Here is a 23,325-nt window from a genome sequence, read left to right on the forward strand (position 1 = left end):
CAAGTTCATCGAGCGCGGTAATTACGGCGTTTGCAGTATTGGCAAGAGAGAATCTGACAGATAAATCTGTAACTAGAGACATGAGAATCAAAATGGTCGCTCTTCTATCTAAGGCTCTTTCCTCTTGTGTCCAGAGTCTGTTTGGTGGGTTGAATACAATGGTGTCTGCAGCTAATATCAGCGTGATCTGGTGTAACCACGTCTTATAATTTCTCCCATTATTTTGAAGTTGAGACTCACCTTGCAATGGTGACAAGGTAGAGAATTGTCTTGGAAATGCAGCCGACATCTGTTGTTGCAGTTGAGGGCGTGGTGCCAATAATGGCTGAGCTGGTTGAAGTGGGATTTGCGCCGGGTGCACGGGCATAACAGGAGCTTGGGGCGGTTGTACCTGTGAATATTGCACCCCTTGATCTGGTTGGGGTACCTGCTGAAAAAAGTTCTGTTGAGGTACAAACCTTCCCTTGCTTGCAGAATAAAATTGTTCTGCTGAAGCTTCTTTATTCATTTGAAAATCTAAAAAAGAATCTTTTTGGCGCGAATCAACATTTCTCCGATCATCTGGTAACTTATATTGCTTCAAACGGTCACTAGATGGCGCTCCTGAATTCTCTGGCAATAAAATGACATTTTGATGCAGTTGCTTAAGTTGTCCACCAGGTGGCGCATTTTGGATCTGACTTGGAATTGAGCCAAATCCCAGAGGAAAAGTTAAACTGGGTGTTTTGTCAATTTGGCCACTGGGTGGTGCTGCACCTAGTTCCTTGAATGCTAGGGAATGCGTGGCCTCATCAGACTGTCTCTGGACAGAGACCATCTTTTTCAACTTTAATGATTCATGTATTTTCCCTTCACAGTATTCTACTTGTGCACTTCTTATCCGGCTCAGTTTCTTTTCATTGACAATAAGTTGAGAGCTGTAGAACTGGGCAAGATCCTTTTCAGACTGGCTAAGATCTTTTGACTCTTTATCCAGTTTCAAATCTAATAAGCATTTTTGTATTTCAGCAATATCATGCTTTAAATCATCTGCCAAGGACTTAGTAATTTGGATATTTATATCATCTTCTAAAAGGTTGCTCTCATATAAAGGTGGCTTAGACATGAAACTTTGTTGAAATTTAACTTTTGGCTTTGCTCCTAGCTGTTCCGGTAGACTAGGATTTACAGCTATCTCTGCCTGGAAATGTGGGCTAATTGCCCTTGCTTCACCTATTTGATTTACAGGCTCAGTTAAACTAAGCAAGTTAGTAACTTCACTTATCTGTTCGATGGATGTCTGCTGAGTTGAAAAATTACTTTGAGCGAGGCCCGGCAGATGTTCAGACGGAGTCGGCATGATGCTTTGAAGTTCAGAAGAAGAAAAATCAAAAGCTTGCTGCCGCCGTTTCTTAGCAGGCATATCAGCCTGATTAAAGTAAAAATAAAAATAAGCAAACCATCTCTCCGCTTACCACGTTGGGGATGGATTTTAAAGCAGGACTTCAGCAGGCAGGAACCAAAGTGAAAACAAACATTATTTTATAAACAGAAATAAGTTCATTTTGCCAGCTGCGCTTTATCAAGCAGCTTCTAACGAAAACATGGCTGCAAGCACACAAGAAGGTTAGATTAGAATGTGCTCACTCACATAAGCAAGCGGATATATATATAGGAAACAGAGAAAGATAAGGATTGTGGGAGTGATGTAAGAGGGGGTGTGATCAGAGAAAATAAAGAAACACAGCAACACTTTAACTAAGGAAAGTCTCTGTTGGCTGGCAATCTCAGCGTGACAGTTCTTAGATGCTCAAAAAGCTTTTGATAATGTTAATTGGACATTTATAAAAATGCAACTAAATAAAATGAGATTTGGCCCTAAATTTGTTAATTTAATAGACGCTATCTATTCAGAACAAACAACAAAAATCATATTAAATAATGAGCAATTGGAAGCGTTTAAAATAAATAAAGGAGTTCGACAAGGATGTCCTATTTCACCCCTCCTGTTCATTATGACTTTAGAAACACTATTAATAAAAATAAGAGCAGATTCAAAGATAAAAGGGTTAACAGTTGGAAAAGAGATATATAAAGTCCAGGCTTTTGCAGATGATCTGACCTTTATAATGGAAGATCCGATAGTTACAGCACCAAGATTAATCCAGACAATAGAACAATATGGTAAGGTAGCAGGTTTGAAAATAAATAAAAATAAAACACAATTTATAACAAAAAACACGAATAAATCACAAGAAAGCAATTTAGAATGTATTACTGGAATACAAATAGTTAAAAAAGTAAAATACTTGGGAATATGGCTAACAGCCAAAACAATAACATTAAAAAATGATAATTATATAAAATTAATTAATGAAATTAAAAAGGATTTAGAAATATGGAATAACTTAAAAATATCTTTTCTAGGAAGAATTGCCACAATTAAGATGAATATCTTACCCAAGGTTTTATTTTTATTTCAAGTGATCCCAATAAATCCAGGGGCAATTTTTTTAAAAAATTTAACAAATGTGGTTAGAAAATTTCTATGGCAAGGCAAAAAGGCAAGAATCAAGATAAACATGTTAGAAGATATAAAAGAGAGGGGAGGTTTTGCCCTCCCAAATTGGAAATTATATTACCAGGCAGCCGCCTTAACATTATTGGATAACCTTAGAGGATACGAGAACATTAAAATTAGAAGGACATGATCCTATGCTTGGCTGGCATGCCTTTGTATGGTATGATAAAGACAAAAATCATTCTTATTTTAAAAGACATACACTAAGAAAATACTTATTTGATGTATGGAAAGAAAAACCACTTCTTAACAATTCCGGACTGGGTTGCCCCATTAGACGCAATAATACATCCAAATTCTATTAAGGATACAAGAATAATAAGATATAAAGATTTGTTAGATGATCAAATGAAATTAAAAACTAGAATTAAATTACAAGACGAAGGGATACAAATCGATTGGTGGCACTATGCACAGATTAGATCTAGATACCAGAAAGACAGTATACTTTATATATTTAATAAAAATAAAAATCTATTAAGTGATTTAATTACTAAAAATCAAAACAGGGTAATTGGGAAAATATACAAATACTTGTTTGCTCACAAGAATATTGATTTAACATTAAAAGATAGTATGATACTGTGGTGTAGAAATATAGGCAAAGAAATAGATTTAGACACATGGGAGAAAGTTTGGATGCACAATTGGAAGATGACAAAATCAGTTTCTTTAAAAGAGAATCAAATTAAAATGTTCTATAGATGGCATCTCCCACCAAGTAGAATAGCAAAAATGTTTCCCAAGACATCACCTTTGTGTTGGAAATGTAAGAAAGAAATAGGATCCTACTACCACCAATGGTGGACATGTAATAAAGCTAAAATGTACTGGAGAATGATAGAGAAAATGACAAAAGAGATTACAAAGCAAAACATAGAAATTACCCCGGAGTTCTGTTTACTAGGAATTACTAACCAAAATTACAAAAAAGAAATTTTGTACAGCGGCAAGGATTATTTACGCGCAAAATTGGAAAGGGGAAAATATCCCCAAAGAAGAGGAAGTTATCACAAAAATATTAGATTGCGCGGAGATGGATATGATGACAAGACGCTTAAATGATCAAGAAGAAACAAAATTTTATGAAACATGGAACAATGTTTATGTATGGATAGATAAGAAAAAAACAACAACAGAAGATTAATAATAAGTATAGATGTTTTGGTTTAAATCTTTCTTTTTATTTTATTAAGAATAATATTAGAATTAGTTTATATACATAGAATTGATAAGATTGTTTGGTTTTATATTAGTTATAACTATCTTTCTTTTTTATAATATAATATCACTTTTTCCTTATTAGATATTTTGTATGAGTAGTATTGAACTATGCATTTAACTATGTATTCCTTTTTCTGTATCTGCATTTATACTTTTGAGAGAAGCGGGGAAGATACATCCCCACAGTTTATGTTGAATGTTTGTAAGTCTGTGTGTTATTTTAAGAAAATTAATAAAAAAATATTGGAAAAAAAAAAGAATCCTGATGCAAAGCACACTTCTCTCTTTCACCAACGGATAAACTTCCATGCCCAGATGCAAGAACGCTGGCAATTTAATAGCAGCCCCATTAGTCTAATTACTCCCAGCCAGTGTTGCCTGTAAGTTGCGCGTGTGCGCACGCGCGTGCCGCAAAATACCCCCCCACACACCCTTTTCCACGGGCGCGCGCTCCCCATCCCCCTGCCAGCCCGTGGGGGGGGTGCGGGGGCGGGGAGGCGCCGACAGTAGAAGGGAAGGGAGCTGCGGCCGCCCCTGCCTCCCCATGGTGCCTTCAGCCCCCTCACGCTCCTGGCCTCTCGGCCCTGCCCCCCGCCTGCCCGATCCGCCCCCTCTGATCCCCCACCACCTCCTGCCTTGGGGCGCGACTTCTCCCTCGGCGGGGGCAGCGGCTTCTCCTTCTTCACTTCTGCGTTCCCAGCCAGGCGGCTGCGAGAGAGGGTTTTCTCCACGCGCTTCAGGAATGCCCACACCACCCCTCTCACAGCCCCTTCGCTGGGAGCGCTTTCGTCCAGAGCAAGGGGGCTGCAGTAGAGGCAGCGCAGGCATTCCCGAAGCGCTCAGAGAAAGCGCTCTCGCAGCCCCCTCGCTGACAGAGAGAGGGAGAGAGAAAGTAAGTGAGAAAGAAAGAGAGAGAGAAAGGGGGGAGAGAGATAGCAAGAGAGAGAAGAGAAAGAAAGCAAGAGAGAGAGAAAGAAAGAGTGAGAGAGAAAGAAAACAAGAGAGAGAGAGAGAAAGAGGGGGAGAGAGAAAGAGAGAGAAATGACTCTTGATGGTAAAAAGCACCCAAATAATAACAGAGGAAAAAAAACCCAGCCGTTTGTGTGTGTGTGTGTGAACTCTTGAACCATTTCCAATAGCTCACCTGTTATTGGAAATGGTTCAAGAGTTCAAACACACACACATACGCACACACACACACAAGGGGGGAGGAGACAGAGATGGAAAAAGAGGAGAAGATAGTAATAATAGTAATAGATTTTGGTTTTGTTTTATTATTAATTTCTTTTAATAAAAAAGAAAAGAATTTTTTCTTATTTATTTATTTGTTTGTTTGTTTGTTTGTTTGTTTATACTTCTATGCCGCCCAGTCCCAAAGGGACTGCCGCTCAGACACTATACTTTTCCACCCACACCGAAAAAAATTAGAGGGAACATTGCCCCCAGTCACAGGTGATTTACGCAGTTGTTCTTTCCTTGACATTACCCTGCGTCTGCGCACATCTATGAACGTCTCCCCTTCCAAATCCAATTATGGTAATGATGATGAATCACTCACGGGGCAACTATCTAATGGGCTGCCTGTAATTACCTCCTCTGTGGATCCCACTTCACTTTCACTATCTGCTACAGACGCTTCGCTGTCGGAAGCAGTTGGCAGTAAAACTGGCTTCTGGCAATGGGAGGATTCTCCCACATCAACCCCCACAGTCCTTGGAGCAGGAGCTGGCCCAGAGCCAACCACAACACATATTTGCCCTATTTAAATTACTCTAAAATCTCTTGTTACCGAAGAGATCAAATGTAAAGATAATCAAGGTCCAATTATAAAACTGATTTACTGATCTGACCAAACAAGTCTTCCTCAAGAAGACAGTTTTTTTCTCTCTCATCTAATCTAGGCTATTTATTTAGTCATATTGATCAATGATCATATAATACATCCCTGAATTAGAAGAAATTCAAAATTCTAAGATATTCTAGAGAGCCAATAAGATATAATATTTTAAGGTTCTAGACAAGGCACAGGAGATCCTGAGTTCTAGGCCTCTCTTAGGCATGGAAGCCAGCTAGATAACCTTAGACAAGTCAGCAGAATTAGTATCAGACTCTGATAAAAATACATGTGGATTAAAAGAACAAAATTCATTCCATCATGCACAGATAATTTTAGTGCAAGAATTGCACCAAGCACAGTATAAGACCAACAAATCCTGCAGCCAACTGGAGAAACTGGAGAATCAAGTTGGATGGCAGTTACTGTCTAATAGAAGCATTTTGCAACTCAATCCCTTCATCATTCTTTAGATTCTAATCCCTAATAAGCAGAGCTCTGAAAACAAAAGCTTCTGAAGTAGGCTACAGTGCTGTAATTTCACCCACAGGTTGTGGATATGTGTTGTTTGCAGGGCCGCCGATAGACGGGTACTACAGGGAGCCCCGTACCGGGCCCGGTGATTAGAGGGGCCCTGCATTAACGCCGTCAATCAGAGCTTCCCTTCGGTAAAAGAAAAATAACCCGGATGAATGGACGTGAGGGAAACTCGAGGCGCCTTCCCAAAGCAAAAGAAGGGAGGTTTGTTGTCGTGTGGGGCTGGTCTTCAGAACCTGGTTGTAACTTATACCAGCGTTTCCCAACCGGTGCGCTCCTGCTCGATGCTGCGGTTTTCGGCGCTCTCCTGCTGGGCCCCAAAGAAGGAAGGCAGGAAGAAGGAGAGCTTCATTCTTCGTGCCTTTTTCCCGCCTTCCTTCTTTGGGGCCCAGCAGAAGAGCGCCGAAAACCGCGGCATCGAGCAGAAGCCGGGGGACAGCTGCGAGCGGGAGCCCCAGGATGGAAGTACCAGCAGCGCCCCGCCCAGCTGGAACTTTCCTGGCGTCGGCGGCAAGTGTCCTTTGTGGCCCGGTGGGAGGGCACTGGCGGTAGGAGGGGGGGTGGCTGCAGCGGCCGCAGGCAGTCGCGGGGAGATGGCGGCGGCAAGAGAGAGCTCCAGGTGGCGGCGAGAGGGAGCGCTCTCTCTCTCTCTCTCAGCTGACTGCAAGCGGGAGCCCTGATGTGGCGGTTGGACATGCTGCTGGACATCGTACATGCTGGCGCTGCGGGCCTGGCATATACGGTGTCCAGCAGCACGTCCAGCTGCCGCCGTCAGGGCTCCCGCTTGCAGTCAGCTGAGAGAGAGAGAGAAAGAAAGAGAGACATATAAGAGAGGCAGAGAGAGAGAGAAAGAGAGACATAGCAAGAGAGGCAGAGAAAGAGAGACAGAGCAAGAAAGAAAGACATCAAGAGAGGCAGAGAAAGAGAGAGAGAAAGAGAGAGAGAAAGAGAGACATAGCAAGAGAGGCAGAGAGAGAGAAAAAGAAAGAGAGACATAGCAAGAGAAAAAGAGAGACTTAGCAAGAGAGGCAGAGAGAGAGAGACAGAGCAAGAAAGAAAGAGAGCAAGAGAGGCAGAGAAAGAGAGATAGAGAAAGAGAGAGAGAAAGAGAGACATAGCAAGAGAGGCAGAGAGAGAGAAAAAGAAAGAGAGACATAGCAAGAGAAAAGAGAGACTTAACAAGAGAGGCAGAGAGAGAGAGAGACAGAGCAAGAAAGAAAGACAGCAAGAGAGGCAGAGAAAAAGAGATAGAGAAAGAGAGAGAGAAAGAGAGACAGCAAGAGAGGCAGAGAGAGAGAAAAAGAAAGAGAGACATAGCAAGAGAAAAAGAGAGACTTAGCAAGAGAGGCAGAGAGAGAGAGAAAGAAAGAGAGACAGAGAGAGAGAAAGAGAAAGAAAGAAAGAGAGATAGCAAGAGAGGCAAAGAGAAAGAAAGAGACATATAGCAAGACAGTGAAAGAGAGAGAGAAAAAAGCAAGAAAGAGATAGCAAGGGAGACAGAGAGAGAGAGAGAGCAAGAGAGAGAGAAAGACAGAGGAAGGGAAGGAGGGAGAGAGAAAGAGAGCAAAAAAGAGAGGAAGAAAGAAAGAAAGAGGGATGGAGAGAGAGAAAGAAGGGAAGGAAGGAAAAGAGAGAAAGAGGGAGAAATAGAGCGAAAGGGAGGAAGAGAGAGGGGTTTTTTGTCCAAACTTTTCTTTAGCCCGCACCCCCCCGCACCCCCCCTTTCAATGTTCCCCAGGATTTTGAAAATATGAATAATGTGCCGCGGCTCAAAAAAGGTTGGGAAACACTGACTTATACAACGATAGAATCCCTGTATTATCAGAGGGTCTCCAACCTTGGCGACTTTAAGACTTGCGGACTTCAACTCCCAGAGTTCCCCAGGCAGCTTCGCTGGCTGAGGAACTCTAGGAGTTGAAGTCCGCAAGTCTTAAAGTCGCCAAGATTGGTGACCTCCTGCTCTATCTACACTGCTCAAAAAAATAAAGGAAACACTTAAACAACACAATATAACTCCAAGTAAATAAAACTTCTGTGAAATCAAACTGTCCACTTAGGAAGCAACGCTGATTGACAACTTGGAGTTTATATTGTGTTGTTTAAGTGTTCCCTTCACTTTTTTTTGAGCAGTGTACTTTGAAATTAACTTGGATACCATGGGCTCATTCAGACCTGCGTTCACAGATGGGCGTAAAAACTAGATCGAAAAGGATATTGAGATGTGAAGCAATATGAAATTGTATTTGGGGTTTTTTTAACAGCTCCTATTTTAATACCACTGATAACTACACAACCCCCTGGATAATTAGAATAGAATAACAGTGGGAAGGCACCTTGGAGGTCTTCTAGTCTAACCCCCTGCTTAGACAGGAATCCTACACTACTTCAGACAGATGATTTTTTTTAAAAAAAAGTAGTTATTATGTAAACATTAAAAAATAAGATAGTACATAATCTATCATTTTACAATATACTTATTTGTTTGTTTAAATTTTGTATTTGCATTTTATAAGACAAGCAACAAAACAACACAACATATCAAACACCACCCCCGTCCCTTTTGAACTGTTATCCTCACAGTTCCTTCTTTATATAGTTATACGGCCTGTAACATCAGCGGTTATTATATGATTATTCTATAGTTCCAGTAAAACTAAGGTCAAGTTGTTGCTATCATAATCTTATGAATAAAGTTAATTCTGGGAACATCGGGTGTTATTTACAGCTATTTTCAGATGATTATCTAACATCTTCTTAAAAACTTTAAAAAAGTAGTTTTAAAATGGCGGGGGAGGGGCGGCCCAGACACTTAGACTGTATGGGGCCCCAAAATTCCTGATGGCGGCCCTGGTTGTTTGTGATATGAGTGGGAGATTGTTTGCAATGCAGGGTGAAATAAGCACCTGAGTGGAAAAGGAAGTGTGGGAGGGAGAGAATTACCAGAAAAAAACCATAGGTAAAAGAGGAAACTCTTCATTATTAAGAGTTTCTTCCTGCTGGTAGCTCCCAGGCAAGATGGATCGCTGCTGCACAGGAAATCAGCCCCGTGACTGCTGCAAAGGCGCCCCATTTAGTCCCAGATTTCTTCCTTCTGGCAGCTCCCCATGGGACTAAATGGAACGCCTTTGCCAGCAGCCACGGGGCTGGGTTCCTGCGCGGCGGCGGCGGTGGTGGCAGTCCATCCCACCCAGGAGCTGCCAGTGGGAAGAAATCCTTTCCTTCCTGCAGGATTTCTTCCTACTGGTAGCTCTCAGGCGGAACGGCTATGGCGATGACTCTGCACATGTGCAGGAAATTGAAGGGTGGGCGCGCGCATGTCCCCTCCTAACCATTCCAGTAGGGGGGCGAATGGAAGCCTTTACTGTATAAATTGTATGTGTATGTAAACACACACACATGCACAGCTCTTCTAAAATTATACACATTCAACCTTATTTACTGCAACAGGAAAAACATACCCAGAGCCCAGAAGGTAAAAAAAAGAAAAGAAATTTCTACCTGTTCTGCGTACCTGACTGTACCTGTAAGAGCCCATCACTGTGTTTAGAAATGCTCATCTTCTTCCAAAGACAACACATCTTTTGTCAAGTTGAATGAGTCTTTTAAAAACTGCATGGAAAGTTCTCTACCGCTGTTCACTAATTCCTTTCTTATTCCAAAATCCTAATTCCTTTCTTATTCTAAAACACCACCAACTTACTTTTTTCACAGCTTCACGAACTCTTCGGCCAGACATTGTCCTGGAAGACATACAGACACACGCACAAAAGGGGCATCAGTTTCCATACCCTTCTAAAGAGCTGTTGATTCTCAAAGATGCTTGTTACATTATTCTCTTTACGATAAACTTAAAGATAATCATTAATATTTCTGAGCAAGAGAATAAATACCAGTTTCCTACCTGTTCTTATGCAATGCAAATCTATTGAAATTAACCAACTAGTTGAGTCATTATTCACTTGTCATAATAAAAAAAGAGGGTGGCCTTAAACATGCTATTCAAGACTTGGTTATTTTAAGGGAATGTTCACCAAAGAAAGTGGTGGATCGCACCTTAAGCACCTTAAATTAAATAAAGAATATCGTAATATTGATCACTGGCTTTAATTTTGCCCTGTTAAATTTATAGTACATAAGCAGAGTATTGCCTGCTGCAGGCTTCTGCAATCTATTGCCTTTCAGATATATGTCTTAGTCAGTGGTAAAATCCCAATTATTTTACTACTGGTTTTGTGGGTGTGGCAGGGAAAGGATACTGAAAAATCTCAATTCCCTCCCCACTCTGGGGCCAACAAGAGGTAGTATTTGCCAGTTCCCTGAAATATTCAAAATTTCCACTACTGTTTCTCCAGAACCTGTCAGAACTTGCTGGATTTCATCCCTGCTTTCAGTCCCCCAAATTTCCATCTATCACACCAGTTCTAGTCTGTTTTTCTATATTTCCCATTATCTGTCCTCTAGAACAGTGGTTCTCCACCTTTCTAATGGCGCGACCCCTTAATGCAGTTCCTCATGTTTTGTTGACTCCCAGCCATAAGTCTAGCACCAATTCTCCCAACAAAGCTTTAAGCTGATTGGCAGGAAGATCAGAGGGACACCTCCATTGTAAATGCCTAATTGGTTGGATTGTAATAATATGTTCCAAAGCACCAGAATAGAAGCTTTAGTTCCTAACACCATGGGAAATTTGTCTTTTCCCATGGTCTTAGGCGACCCCCGTGAAATGGTTGTTTGACCCCCAAAAATGTCCCGACCCCCAGATTGAGAACCAGCCTTTCCTCCTAAATAAACCTGCTTTCTTTTTCTAAACTAACCATAAAACACAAAGTATGTGCATGAATTATATTATAAAAGAATATAAATTCATACGTAAACTCTCCTGGAAGAGCCACGAAGGCTGCAGATCCAACAGTAAACATCTGGATATCAATTATATTGGCCTGCCACGGGTAAGGCTTGGTAAGCTTAAACAATTCAAGAGAGAAGGGGAAATCTTAGATCAGCCTTTATATTAAATAATATCATCATCAATAAAACCACATTGAATCTTCTTTGTCACTCAAGGGAGTTGTGAAAGATTAGAAATGGGTGGGTAAAGTGAGCACATGGAAATCACAAACCAACCCCTAGAATTGATTCCTTAGTGTTTTCCAGCAGAACACTTTATAAATATAATACACAAATTGTTTGATAGTTTTAGCACACCTAAACACAATAAATCTAGAATTCCAAATCCTTGAAACTTCAAAAAATATGTCCACTATTCCACTGATGTCATGAAGTTTCTACTTTGCTGTTGTTCTTGTGGCTTCCAGTAGATATAGAATATCTAAATGAGCCACTAAAGTTGTGTGAGTTGTCTCACATCAAGCTCTCAAATATTGTATTTGAAAAAGCACTCTTGACATGGGGCACACAAAGTGTTTCCGAACCGGTGCCCTACATCAAGAGTGGGGCTTTTTCACCCTCTGTGTATGCGCAGAAGGCTTTGTGCATGTGCAGAATGTAAAAAACAAGGAAATGGTGACATCCAGGAGAATGGGAGGAGCCTCGGGCTACTGCCGTCACCAGTCCTCCAAATCACTGGCAGCCACTGCTACTGGTACGCCTACTAGTAGCATTTCCCCACTGCTTTGTGGCATGAAGTGTATCATCAAAGTGAACCTATTAAACACCTGGGAATATTGTGTGCTTTTTATGATTGTTCCCAAAACAATACATCTGTGCAAAGGCTGCACTTCTTGCTGCTCCTGTGCAATAAATATAATCTGTGAGGCAACAATTGGTTTAAACAATGAGCTTGCTCCTGCCAGTAAAACCTAATGGTGCATACCTCTCCTATAGGAAGTAAAATAGGCTTAGGTTTGTGGCATTCTATCGATTCATTGGATGGCTGAACAAGGAAAGCATCACGGATATGATCCCAGAATGGATCGCTTTCATTGGTGCCTGTTAAAAAGAAAACATGTAAGAGTTGAATGTTTTCCACCATGCTAAAATATTTATTTATTTATTTATTTATTTATTTACTTACTTACTTACTTACTTACTTACTTACTTACTTACTTACTTACTTACTTACTTACTTACTTACTCATTCATTCATTTGTTTACTTGTTTACTTGTTTACTTACTTACTTACTTACTTACTTACTTACTTACTTACTTACTTACTTACTTACTTACTTACTTACTTACTTACTTATACTTATTTATATGCCGTCCCTCTCTGAGGACGCGGAGCAGCTTACAACATATAAAAAAGAAAACAATACAATAAAATAGTCTAAATCCAATTAATTTAAAACCAATTAAACAACCTATAATCCCCAATTTATTTAAAAAAAACAGCCATACCCACTCAGACAGCAACCATACATGACGTTCATCGGCCAGAGGGCTAGAGTCTAATCGCCCCAAGCTGGCGACACAGGGGAGTCTTAAAACTCTTGCAGAATGCGAGGAGAATGGGGACAGTACGAGGGGGGGAGCTGATTCCAGAGAGCCGGAGCCCTCACAGAGAAGGCTCTTCCCCTAGGCCCGCCAAGCAACATTGTCTAGTTGATGGGACCTGGAGAAGGTCAACTCTGTGGGACTTAACCAGTCGCTGGAACTCATGTGACAGAAGGCGGAGCCATAAGTAATCTGGCCTGATGCCATGTAGGAATTTTTATGTCATTACCAACACTTTGAATTGCATTCAGAAACCAATCGGCAACCAATGCAGTCCATGGAGTGCTGGACAGACATGGGCATATCAAGGGAGGTCCATGATCACTTGTGCGGCTGTATTTTGCACAATTTGTAGTTTCCGAACACTCTTCAAAGGTAGCCCCATATAGAGAGCATTGCAGTCATTGAATCTTGAGGTGATAAGGGTGTGAGTGACTGTGAATAGAGACTCCCTGTCCAAATAGGACCGCAACTGGTATAGCAGGCAAACCTGGGCAAACGCCCCCCTCGCCACAGCCGAAAGATGATGTTTTAAAGTCAGCTGTGGATCGAGGAGGACGCCCAAGTTGCGGACACTCTCAGAGGGGGTCAAAAGTCCTCCCCCCGAGTGATGGACAGATAGGTGGAAGCGTCGTTGGGAGACAGAACCCACAGCCATTCCGTCTTGTCAGAGTTGAGTCTGAGCCTGTTAACACCCATCCAAACCCTAACAACCTCCAGACACCGGCACATTACTTCCACTGCTTCATTGATTGGACACAGGGTGGAGATGTATATTATTATTATTATTATTATTATTATTATTATTATCAGTTTTCTCAAAAGACACCTTACAAAATAATACTATGGAGGGATATAGCATTGCTTCCAGCTGTACGGATTCAGCTCCAGTGATCTTAGAAGCCGATGTCTTAGAAGAACTTGAACGATTAAAGATAAATAAGGCAATGGGTCCAGATGGCATCCACCCCAGAGTTCTTAAAGAACTCAGATCTGTCATTGCTACCCCCCTGACTGATTTGTTTAACCAATCCTTGTTAACAGGAGAAGTTCCTGAGGATTGGAGAATGGCCAGTGTTGTGCCTATCCACAAGAAGGGCAGTAGAGAAGAAGCTGGTAACTACAGGCCAGTTAGCTTGACATCAGTGGTAGTTAAAATGATGGAGACTCTACTCAAAAAGAGGATAAATCAGCACCTAAAAAACAATAACTTATTGGACCCAAATCAGCATGGCTTTACTGAAGGCAAATCATGTCAGACTAATCTCATTGATTTCTTTGACTATGTCACAAAGGTGTTGGATGAAGGTGGTGCCGTGGATATTGCCTACCTGGACTTCAGCAAAGCCTTTGATACGGTTCCACATAAAGAGCTGATAGATAAATTAGTGAAGATTGGACTTAATCCCTGGATAGTTCAATGGATTTGCAGCTGGCTGAAGCGTAGACATCAGAGAGTTATTGTTAACGGCGAGTATTCTGAGCAGAGTCAGGTTACAAGCGGTGTGCCACAAGGGTCTGTTCTGGGTCCTATTCTTTTTAATATGTTTGTGAGTGACATAGGGGAAGGTTTGGTAGGGAAGGTTTGCCTATTTGCCGATGACTCTAAAGTGTGCAATAGGGTTGATATTCCTGGAGGCGTCTGTAATATGGTAAATGATTTAGCTTTACTAGATAAATGGTCAAAGCAATGGAAACTGCAGTTTAATGTTTCCAAATGTAAAATAATGCACTTGGGGAAAAGGAATCCTCAATCTGAGTATTGTATTGGCAGTTCTGTGTTAGCAAATACTTCAAAAGAAAAGGATTTAGGGGTAGTGATTTCTGACAGTCTCAAAATGGGTGAACAGTGCAGTCAGGCAGTAGGGAAAGCAAGTAGGATGCTTGGCTGCATAGCTAGAGGTATAACAAGCAGGAAGAGGGAGATTATGATCCCGCTATATAGAATGCTGGTGAGACCACATTTGGAATACTGTGTTCAGTTCTGGAGACCTCACCTACAAAAAGATATTGACAAAATTGAACGTGTCCAAAGATGGGCTACAAGAATGGTGGAAGGTCTTAAGAATAAAACGTATCAGGAAAGACTTAATGAACTCAATCTGTATAGTCTGGAGGACAGAAGGAAAAGGGGGGACATGATCGAAACATTTAAATATATTAAAGGGTTAAACAAGGTCCAGGAGGGAAGTGTTTTTAAAAGGAAAGTGAACACAAGAACAAGGGGACACAATCTGAAGTTAGTTGGGGGAAAGATCAAAAGCAACATGAGAAAATATTATTTTACTGAAAGAGTAGTAGATCCTTGGAACAAACTTCCAGCAGACGCTGTAGATAAATCCACAGTAACTGAATTTAAACATGCCTGGGATAAACATATATCCATCCTAAGATAAAATACAGAAAATAGTATAAGGGCAGACTAGATGGACCAGGAGGTCTTTTTCTGCCGTCAGACTTCTATGTTTCTATGTTTCTATGTTTCTATGTTTCTATGTTTCTATTATTATTATTATTATTATTATTATTATTATTATTATTATTATTATTATTATTATTATTATTTATTAGATTTGTATGCCGCCCCTCTCTGAAGACTCGGGGCGGCTCACAACAGTAATACAAAAACAATATAACAGTGAGACAAATCTAATATTAAAATAAAACATATCTAAAACCCCAACAATTTAAAACCATACAACACATACATACCAAACATAAAATATAAAAGCCTGAGGGAGGATGTCTCAGTTCCCCCATGCCTGGTGATAAAGGTGGGTCTTGAGTAATTTGGGAAAGACAAGGAGGGTGGGGGCCATTCTAATCTCCAGGGGGAGTTGATTCCAGAGGGCTGGGGCCGCCAGAGAGAAGGCTCTTCCCCTGGGGCCCACCAAATGACATTGTTTGGTCGACGGGACCCGGAGAAGGCCAACTCTGTGGGACCTTATTGGCCACTGGGATTCGTGTGGTAGAAGGCAGTTCCAGGTGTATTCTGGTTCAATGCCATGCAGGGCTTTAAAGGTCATTACCAACACTTTGAATTGTGACCAAAAACCGATCGGCAGCCAGTGCAGGCCACGGAGTGTTGCAGAAACGTGGGCGAATCTAGGCAGCCCCACAATGGCTCTCGCAGCTGCGTTCTGCACGATCTGAAGTTTCCGAACACTTTTCAAAGGTAGCCCCATGTAGAAAGTGTTGCAGTAATCGAACCTCGAGGTGATGAGGGCATGAGCGACTGTGAGCAATGACTCCCTGTCCAGGTAGGGCCGCAACTGGTGCACCAGGTGGACCTGGGCAAACGCCCTCCTCGCCACAACCGAAAGATGTTGTTCCAATGTCAGCTGTGGATCGAGGAGGATGCCGAAGTTGTGAACCCTCTCTGAGGGGGTCAATAGTTCCCCCCCCCAGGGTAATGGACAGACAGATGGAATTGTCCTTGGGAGGCAAGACCCACAGCCACTCCGTCTTGTCTGGGTTGAGTTTGAGTTTGTTGACACCCATCCAGGCTCCAACAGCCTCCAGGCACCGGCACATCACTTCCACTGCTTCGTTGACTGGACATGGGGTGGAGATGTATAACTGGGTATCATCGGTATATTGATGATACCTCACCCCATGCCCTTGGATGATCTCACCCAGCATTTTCATGTAGATATTAAATAGCAGGGGGGAGAGGACTGACCCCTGAGGTACCCCACAAGGGAGAGACCTGGAGGTCGACCTCTGATCCCCACTAACACAGAATGCGACTGACCGGAGAGGTAGGAGGAGAACCACTGGAGAACAGTGCCTCCCACTCCCAACCCGTCCAGCCGGCGCAGAAGGATACCATGGTCGATGGTATCGAAAGCCACTGAGAGGTCAAGAAGCACCAGGACAGAGGACAAGCCCGCCAGAAATCATCCATCAATGCGACCAAAGCAGTTTCCGTGCTGTAGCCGGGCCTGAATCCAGACTGCTGAAGACCTAGATAATAGCTGAGTATCATCAGCATGCTGATAGCAACTCACCCTGTGCCCTCAGATGATCTCACCCAGTGGTTTCATGTAGATATTAAACAGCAGGGGGAAGAGGACTGACCCCTGAGGAACCCCACAAGGGAGGAACCCCACAAGGGAGGAACCTAGGAGTTGACTATATATTAGATTTACCTTTATTTTTTGATCAACTCAAGGCAGTATACATACCTAATGCTGTTATTTTCCCCACAATAACAACCCTGTGAGATGCATTGAACTTAGCGAATGTAATTGACCAAAGTCAACCTTGGTTTTGGGAGGCCTACAATTCACAATCTCCTTATTTCTAGCCCAGCACCATAGCTTTTTCCCCAAACTGGCTCTCCGAATTTGTCTTCCAGACTCAGATGCTCTGTAGAACATGGTGGCTGAGAATTTGAGAATCTGCAGTCCCATCACATATGCAGACTAGTATCTTGGGGAATGCTGTGTAACAGAAAGAGTAATAGTAATAAATAAAATCTTTCAATATTTCTTTCTACTTGCCTTGAGTAAAATTGAACAATCCTGGTCCATCTATGGTACCTGCAGCAAAGCTGTATCCCAAGGCTGGTTTACATGTTTTACCCTTTGGGAAAACAATGTAGAGTTATGGTCTATATTCTAAATACTCCTATATTGTTACTGTCTGCCTGGAACATCACCATGGAGGTACACTACCGTGTGTGTAGAGTTAAGTTGAACAGTGATGCTACTCATGTCCACCCATCGATGAACTGAACTGATGGGCCCATCAATCTCTTTTGAGGCCTTCATATATATTTCCTGAAATATAAATGAGAACCAATCATCAGTCTAAGCTGGTGATAATTTTATTATTGTATGCAAACACATATATATTGTTTAAGTGTGAATATGTGGTAGGGAAGTTTTGGACTTCTGAACTGCAACTCCCAGGAACTCGCATCATTACACATACAAGCTGAAGCTACCGTGACTTGCAGTTCAACAATGGGTATCATTTTTTCAACAAATCTAGCAGATAGAAGTGACATGAAATCCTGAGGTAGAAATAGCTGCAGCCAAGCTCTTACTCCGACAGAAGGGTAAAATTCTTCATCACATGAGAAGTATTTTGTTTGTTCCCAATATAACTCATATACCCATGGTTTCTTACTAGTTAGGAAGTGAGATTTTCTAACCAGATAAGATAAGGTTAGAAAAAAGCTATGACATGTGTCAACTACCTCCTATCCCCAATGCAGTGTTCCCTCTAATTTTTTTCCGGTGTGGGCGGAAAAGTATAGTGTCTGAGCGGCAGTCCCTTCGGGACTGGGCGGCATAAAACTCTAAATATTTTTCTTTAAAAAAGTGTGGGCGCACACTATTACGCATGCGCGAGTTCTGACATCCATAATTCGCTACCCCTCCTTTCTCTCTCTTTCTCTCTCCTCCTTCCTCTCTCATCTCTCTTTCCTTTCTCTCCCTCCCTCTTTCTATCCTTTCTATCACTCACTTTCTTTCCCTCCCTCCTTCATTTCCTTTCTCTCATTCCCTCTTTCTCTATCCTTTCTATCTCTCACTCTTTCTTTCTCTCCCTCCCTTTCTGTCTCTTTCCTTTATCTCATTCCCTCTTTCTCTCTATCCTTTCTATCTCTCACTCTTTCCTTCTCTTCCTCCCTTTCTCTCTCTTTCCTTTTTCTCATTCCCTCTTTCTCTCTATCCTTTCTCTCATTCCCTCTCTCTCTATCCTTTCTATCTCTCACTCTTTCCTTCTCTCCCTCCCTTTCTCTCTCTTTCCTTTCTCTCATTCCCTCTTTCTCTCTATCCTTTCTCTCATTCCCTCTTTCTCTCTATCCTTTCTCTCATTCCCTCTTTCTCTCTATCCTTTTTATCTCTTTCCTTTCTCTCATTCCCTCTTTATCTCTATCCTTTCTCTCACTCTTTCTTTCTCTCCCTCCCTTTCTGTCTCTTTCCTTTCTCTCATTCCCTCTTGTCTCCTGGGGCTGCCTGCGCCTGCCTTGCACCCCCCACCGTGGAGGGAATGCATTCGGCATCGGCACCCCCAACCCCCCCTCCACGAGCAACAAAAGCCTAAGCGGCGGGGCACGCCGTTTGCCTTTCGGCATCGGCGCCCCACCCTCCAGGAGCAGCAAAAGCCTCAGCGATGGAGCCGAAAGGCAAACGGCGCGCCCCGTCGCTGAGGCTTTTGCTGCTCCTGGAGGGGGGGCGGAGTTTCTCCTCCACGCCCCCCCCCCCGGCAGCCAAACATCGCTGAGGCTTTTGGCATCAGCACCCCACCCTCCAGGAGCAGCAAAAGCCTCAGCAACAGAGTCGAAAGGCAAACGGCGCGCCCCGTTGGTGAGGCTTTTGCTGCTCCTGGAGGTGGGGGGGTGGATTTTCTCCTCCCTGCCCCCCCGGCAGCCAAACGTCGCTGAGGTTCACCATCACTGACTTAGACTTAAGAAGAAATTTTCGGGGGTATTTGGGAGTGCGCGCCTGCTCACGGGCGCAGCTTACGGGGAACGGTGCCCCAATGGATAGTTTAATTGGAGGTATAGGAGTAGTAACGGAAGCATAGCTTGCACCCTTCCTGAATCTTACAATCCATTTGAACAAACTTTAGGTCCAAGGTTTCACAGGAACGGGAGGCAAAATTAATGCAGAGGCCTAAAGACAGTTTTTCTCAGTGTCTATCAGGTGCTACACAGCAATGAATCTATCTATCTATCTATCTATCTATCTATCTATCTATCTATCTATCATCCATCCATCCATCCATCCACCTACCTACCTACCTACCTACCTACCATCCATTTATCATCTTTGCATATGCCTTGTATATTTGCACTTTGCATATTAAAACAAAGTTGGTGTATTATTAGAAAAGTGACAATCTCTATCATCTATATTTTCCTAGAATGTTAAGATTCTAGCATTCATATTTTCCTAGAATACTTTCATAGAAAATAAATATTGTAACATCTATATTTTCCTAAGATGTTACAATTTTAGACATACCTTTGCATTTGAGTAGACATGTGTCCCAATTATTTGTGTGCTCTGAAACATGTCTTTCCCAGGACCGGTAGCAATGCACATCTTAGCCTACATTGGATTTCAGAACAACAAATTAGAAGGGAAAAGATATGTGGTTGATCATCCTTTATCTTTGCATCCACTTACTTCCCTTTTATCTTTATTTCTTCAATTCGAAATCCTGATTATAAACCCAATTATAAAAGGTACTTCAAATGAACGTTGGAAATGTAAATGTAAATAAGGAACATTTTACCATTTACACTGGACTTGTGATAAAGCAAAGAGTTATTGGAGCAGGATCCACATCTTAATACAGTAGATTCTTAAAGTAAATATAAAAATAAAACCATTTTTTTTCCTCTTGGGCTTAAAGAGCTTGGGGGGGGGAAAATGAAACTCTGATTTACATATGCTGACACATTTATTTACAAAAAATGGAAGGATACTTTGATTCTCACAATAGATAAATAACTACAAAAGCTGAGGGACTTAGCTTTGAATGCAATTAGTTTGTTTCTGCTTTGAAACTGCTTTTGAATTTTGTGCTTGAAGTGGAAAAAATGAAACTTCAGTTTAAGATTTTGTTGATTAGATTGATTTGAAATGGCTAGTATATATTATTATAATAATGGAATAAGAATAGGGGTAGGGGTAGGAGTTGGAGTAGGTGTAGGAGTAGGAGAAGGAATAGAACAGAATAGAATGGAATACTAAAAAGTTGAAGTCGTATGTTATTACCTTATTCTAATGCATCAAATCAATGCTTGTCTCTTTCTCTTCCCCTTTATCCAACAATTCCCCTACCCCATTTTCTCATTATTATTTTTCTTTGTATTTCTGTATTTTATATTTTGAGAACCTAATAAAAAATCTGAAACATCAACATAGCTGTACAACAGTGAAGTAGTGCTTCATCCTATATGGTATCTACTCCTTGATTTGGTCCATCTGAAAGGACTGGAATCCCTTTTTGCAGAAACCTATGTACTTCTTGTCTCCATATACTGTACATAGAATTGTCTGGCTTAGCTCTAACTTGACTCATCATCATCATCATCCTTCTTATCTTTTTATCTAGCCTTTTTATGGATACATAATCCTCCTATGGCAGTGATGGCGAACCTATGGCATGGGTGCCACAAGTGGCACACAGAGCCATATCTGCTGGCAGCCATATCTATAGCTCAGCTCCAACATGCATTGTGTGCTGGCCAGCTGATTTTTGGTTCACCCAGAGGCTCTGGGAGGAAATGGGAGGGCGTTTTTACCCTGCCCTGCCTCCAGGAAAGCCTTTGGAGCCTGGGGAGGGTGAAACATGAGCCAACTGGGCCCACCAGAAGTTGAAAAACAGACCATTTCCGGTCTCCAGAGGGCCTCCGGGGAGTGGAGGAAGGTGTTTTCACCCTCCTCAGGCATTGGATTATGGGTGTGGACACTCATGCATGTGTGACAGCATACTCTTTAGGCACCCGAAGAAAAAAAAGTTCACCATCACTGTCCTATGGGCTGGAAGAAAATGATCAGCCCAAAGTCACCCAGTTGCTTTTGTGCCTAAAGTAGGACTTCTGGTTTCTAGGCTCACCTTAACACTACAACAAACTGGCTCTCCTATTAGATGCAACAAAGTAATAAGAAAGAATTAAATGCTATATCAAATTAGCATGATGTCTATGGAGATGGAAAATGTTTTTTCAAGAGGCAACTGGACTTTATGGGGGGTTTTCGAAGAGGTTCGCTTCTCATCCAAGAAGCCTCTTTAGCTCTTACTGGATGTTGGGAAATAGAAACATAAGAACATAAGAAGAGCCATGCTGAATCGGGCCAAAGCCCATCGAGTCCAGCATTCTGTGTCACACAGTGGCCCACCAATTGTCCATGGGGATCTTGAGCAGAAAGAGAGGGCAAAACCCTCCCTTTCCTTTGACCCCCAACAAATGGTACTCAAGGAAATCCTGCCTGCCTCAACCAACATAGAGGTGGCACATGGACATCCATTTCAAAGAAAGATTTATACCCTTTGCAGAAAGCTGGTTATTTGCATTCTTTTAGCAAGTCATTAAACCTGAAGGTTTATCTGTGTCATCAGGGACACCTGAGTGGTGCAAATGGGTGTGGAGCCTTCTTAGGATTGTTGGAAGGACTGTGTTGTAGATTGTATCTATCTATCTATCTATCTATCTATCTATCTATCTATCTATCGATCGATCGATCGATCGATTGATTTGATTTGATTTGATTTGTATGCCGCCCCTCTCCGCAAACTTTCCCCCCTCTGTTGAGAGAGGGCTGTTCAGTTTTGACATAGATGGCCTCTTTGACCCCTCTTTGAAACCAGAGGTCCTCTCTCTCCAAAAGGTGGACTTGAATAAATACATACTACCAGGGGTTGGCTGCTGCCCATACGGGGGGTGGGGTGTACAGTGATACAGTGGTGTAGCAAAACTGGAGCCCCACCCCAGACCACCCAATTTGCACTGAAAGATGTTGAAAGAAAATGCCAGCCTCTGCATTCTTCCCAAAAGCGTTTAAAAACCCCAAAGCTGGCGATTCTGCTTCAAATAAAAGTGCCTAGGAAAAGTATAAGGAGATAAGATCTAGAATTAATTCTATGTGATCTGGGTTTCTGCCTGCCCCTCCTTTCTGAACGGCTATAATATTCTCTAGAGCAGAGGTATTCATAGCTGGCTGGAAAATTATGGGAGTTGAAATTCACATGCCTTAAAGTTGCCAGGTTTGGGGACCCCTACTCTAGAAAATAAAATGGATAATGCTTGAAACCTAGTTTTTTGTTTGTTTGGGATATTCACTTAGGCTGTGAAAGTAGCAAGGATCACTTTAGATTGTTGCCTTTGAGTAAGTGATTCTTTTGTGAGTGGTCATTTTAATCATGAAGGCACCTTTATGATAATGCTCAAAATGTGCTTTCAAAATTCTAAGTGCGATGTTTCTGTCATTTCACTGTTCTATAGCTGCTCACTTCTAGGATGTGGGTGAATTCAATGACCTGCTTGTTTTGAGTCCATTGATAGGGGTATTGTTTTGAGGTTCTTGGAAAATCCTTGGTCAAGTCACATGATTGTCAAGCTACTCCCACCTGGACACACGGCTGGCAAGTCACTCCTACCTGGTCACATGACCATCAAGCCAAAATAAGCCACACCTACAGTGTGATAGTAAAAATTTTGCTAGCCCTTCATTGCATACTATTATCCAACAGTCAGTGGGTTATGATGTAATCAAATGCACAAAGCAATGATTATTTTTAATTAACAATGGGAGCTATCTTGAGTATGTTGAAGAGTAATCTATTAGGCAAATTATTCTGAAACCGAAACTACCAGTTGCTCTCTTTGAAATACAGCCTTACTAGAATTGAATTTATAAAGTTCTTGCTATTTTCCTCCTGAGTACCTTTTGAATATAAGAAGAAGCTATATGAAACCCCATATAATTTCAACCACAGAATGCACAAACCTTTGATTCAGATCTAATACTTACCCCACCTATAAGGCAATAATTCCCCATGTTTTCACATGACTCCCCAGTGTTGATGCAGTGTGGACCCTTTGTATTCGGAGACACATCACCCAAGTTAGCAGATGTAAAAGCTGCTACAAAGGGACCCTGAAAGAAAGAGGAAGAAAGTCATATTGGTGACTCCAGTTGATCTCATAACTTTTATAGCTCATAAGAACATAAGAAGAGCCATGCTGAAT

General features: G+C 41.9%; 1 protein-coding gene across 1 annotated transcript in view; it reads right to left on the reverse strand.

Moving 5' to 3' along the window:
• LOC139168583 (putative neutral ceramidase C) overlaps positions 1-23,325 on the reverse strand; it is a 95,750-nt gene that overhangs the window by 19,337 nt on the left and 53,088 nt on the right. The window contains exons 11-17 of the mRNA XM_070754206.1: positions 23,108-23,233; positions 19,589-19,675; positions 17,288-17,392; positions 17,114-17,195; positions 11,989-12,104; positions 11,025-11,119; positions 9,856-9,895 (exon numbers count right to left, since the gene is read on the reverse strand). Of these exons, the coding sequence (XP_070610307.1) occupies positions 9,856-9,895; positions 11,025-11,119; positions 11,989-12,104; positions 17,114-17,195; positions 17,288-17,392; positions 19,589-19,675; positions 23,108-23,233 (651 nt within the window). The remainder of the gene's footprint in view (positions 1-9,855; positions 9,896-11,024; positions 11,120-11,988; positions 12,105-17,113; positions 17,196-17,287; positions 17,393-19,588; positions 19,676-23,107; positions 23,234-23,325) is intronic.

The sequence above is a fragment of the Erythrolamprus reginae genome, chromosome 5 (genome assembly GCF_031021105.1).
Source record: "Erythrolamprus reginae isolate rEryReg1 chromosome 5, rEryReg1.hap1, whole genome shotgun sequence".
Taxonomy (NCBI): domain Eukaryota; kingdom Metazoa; phylum Chordata; class Lepidosauria; order Squamata; family Dipsadidae; genus Erythrolamprus; species Erythrolamprus reginae.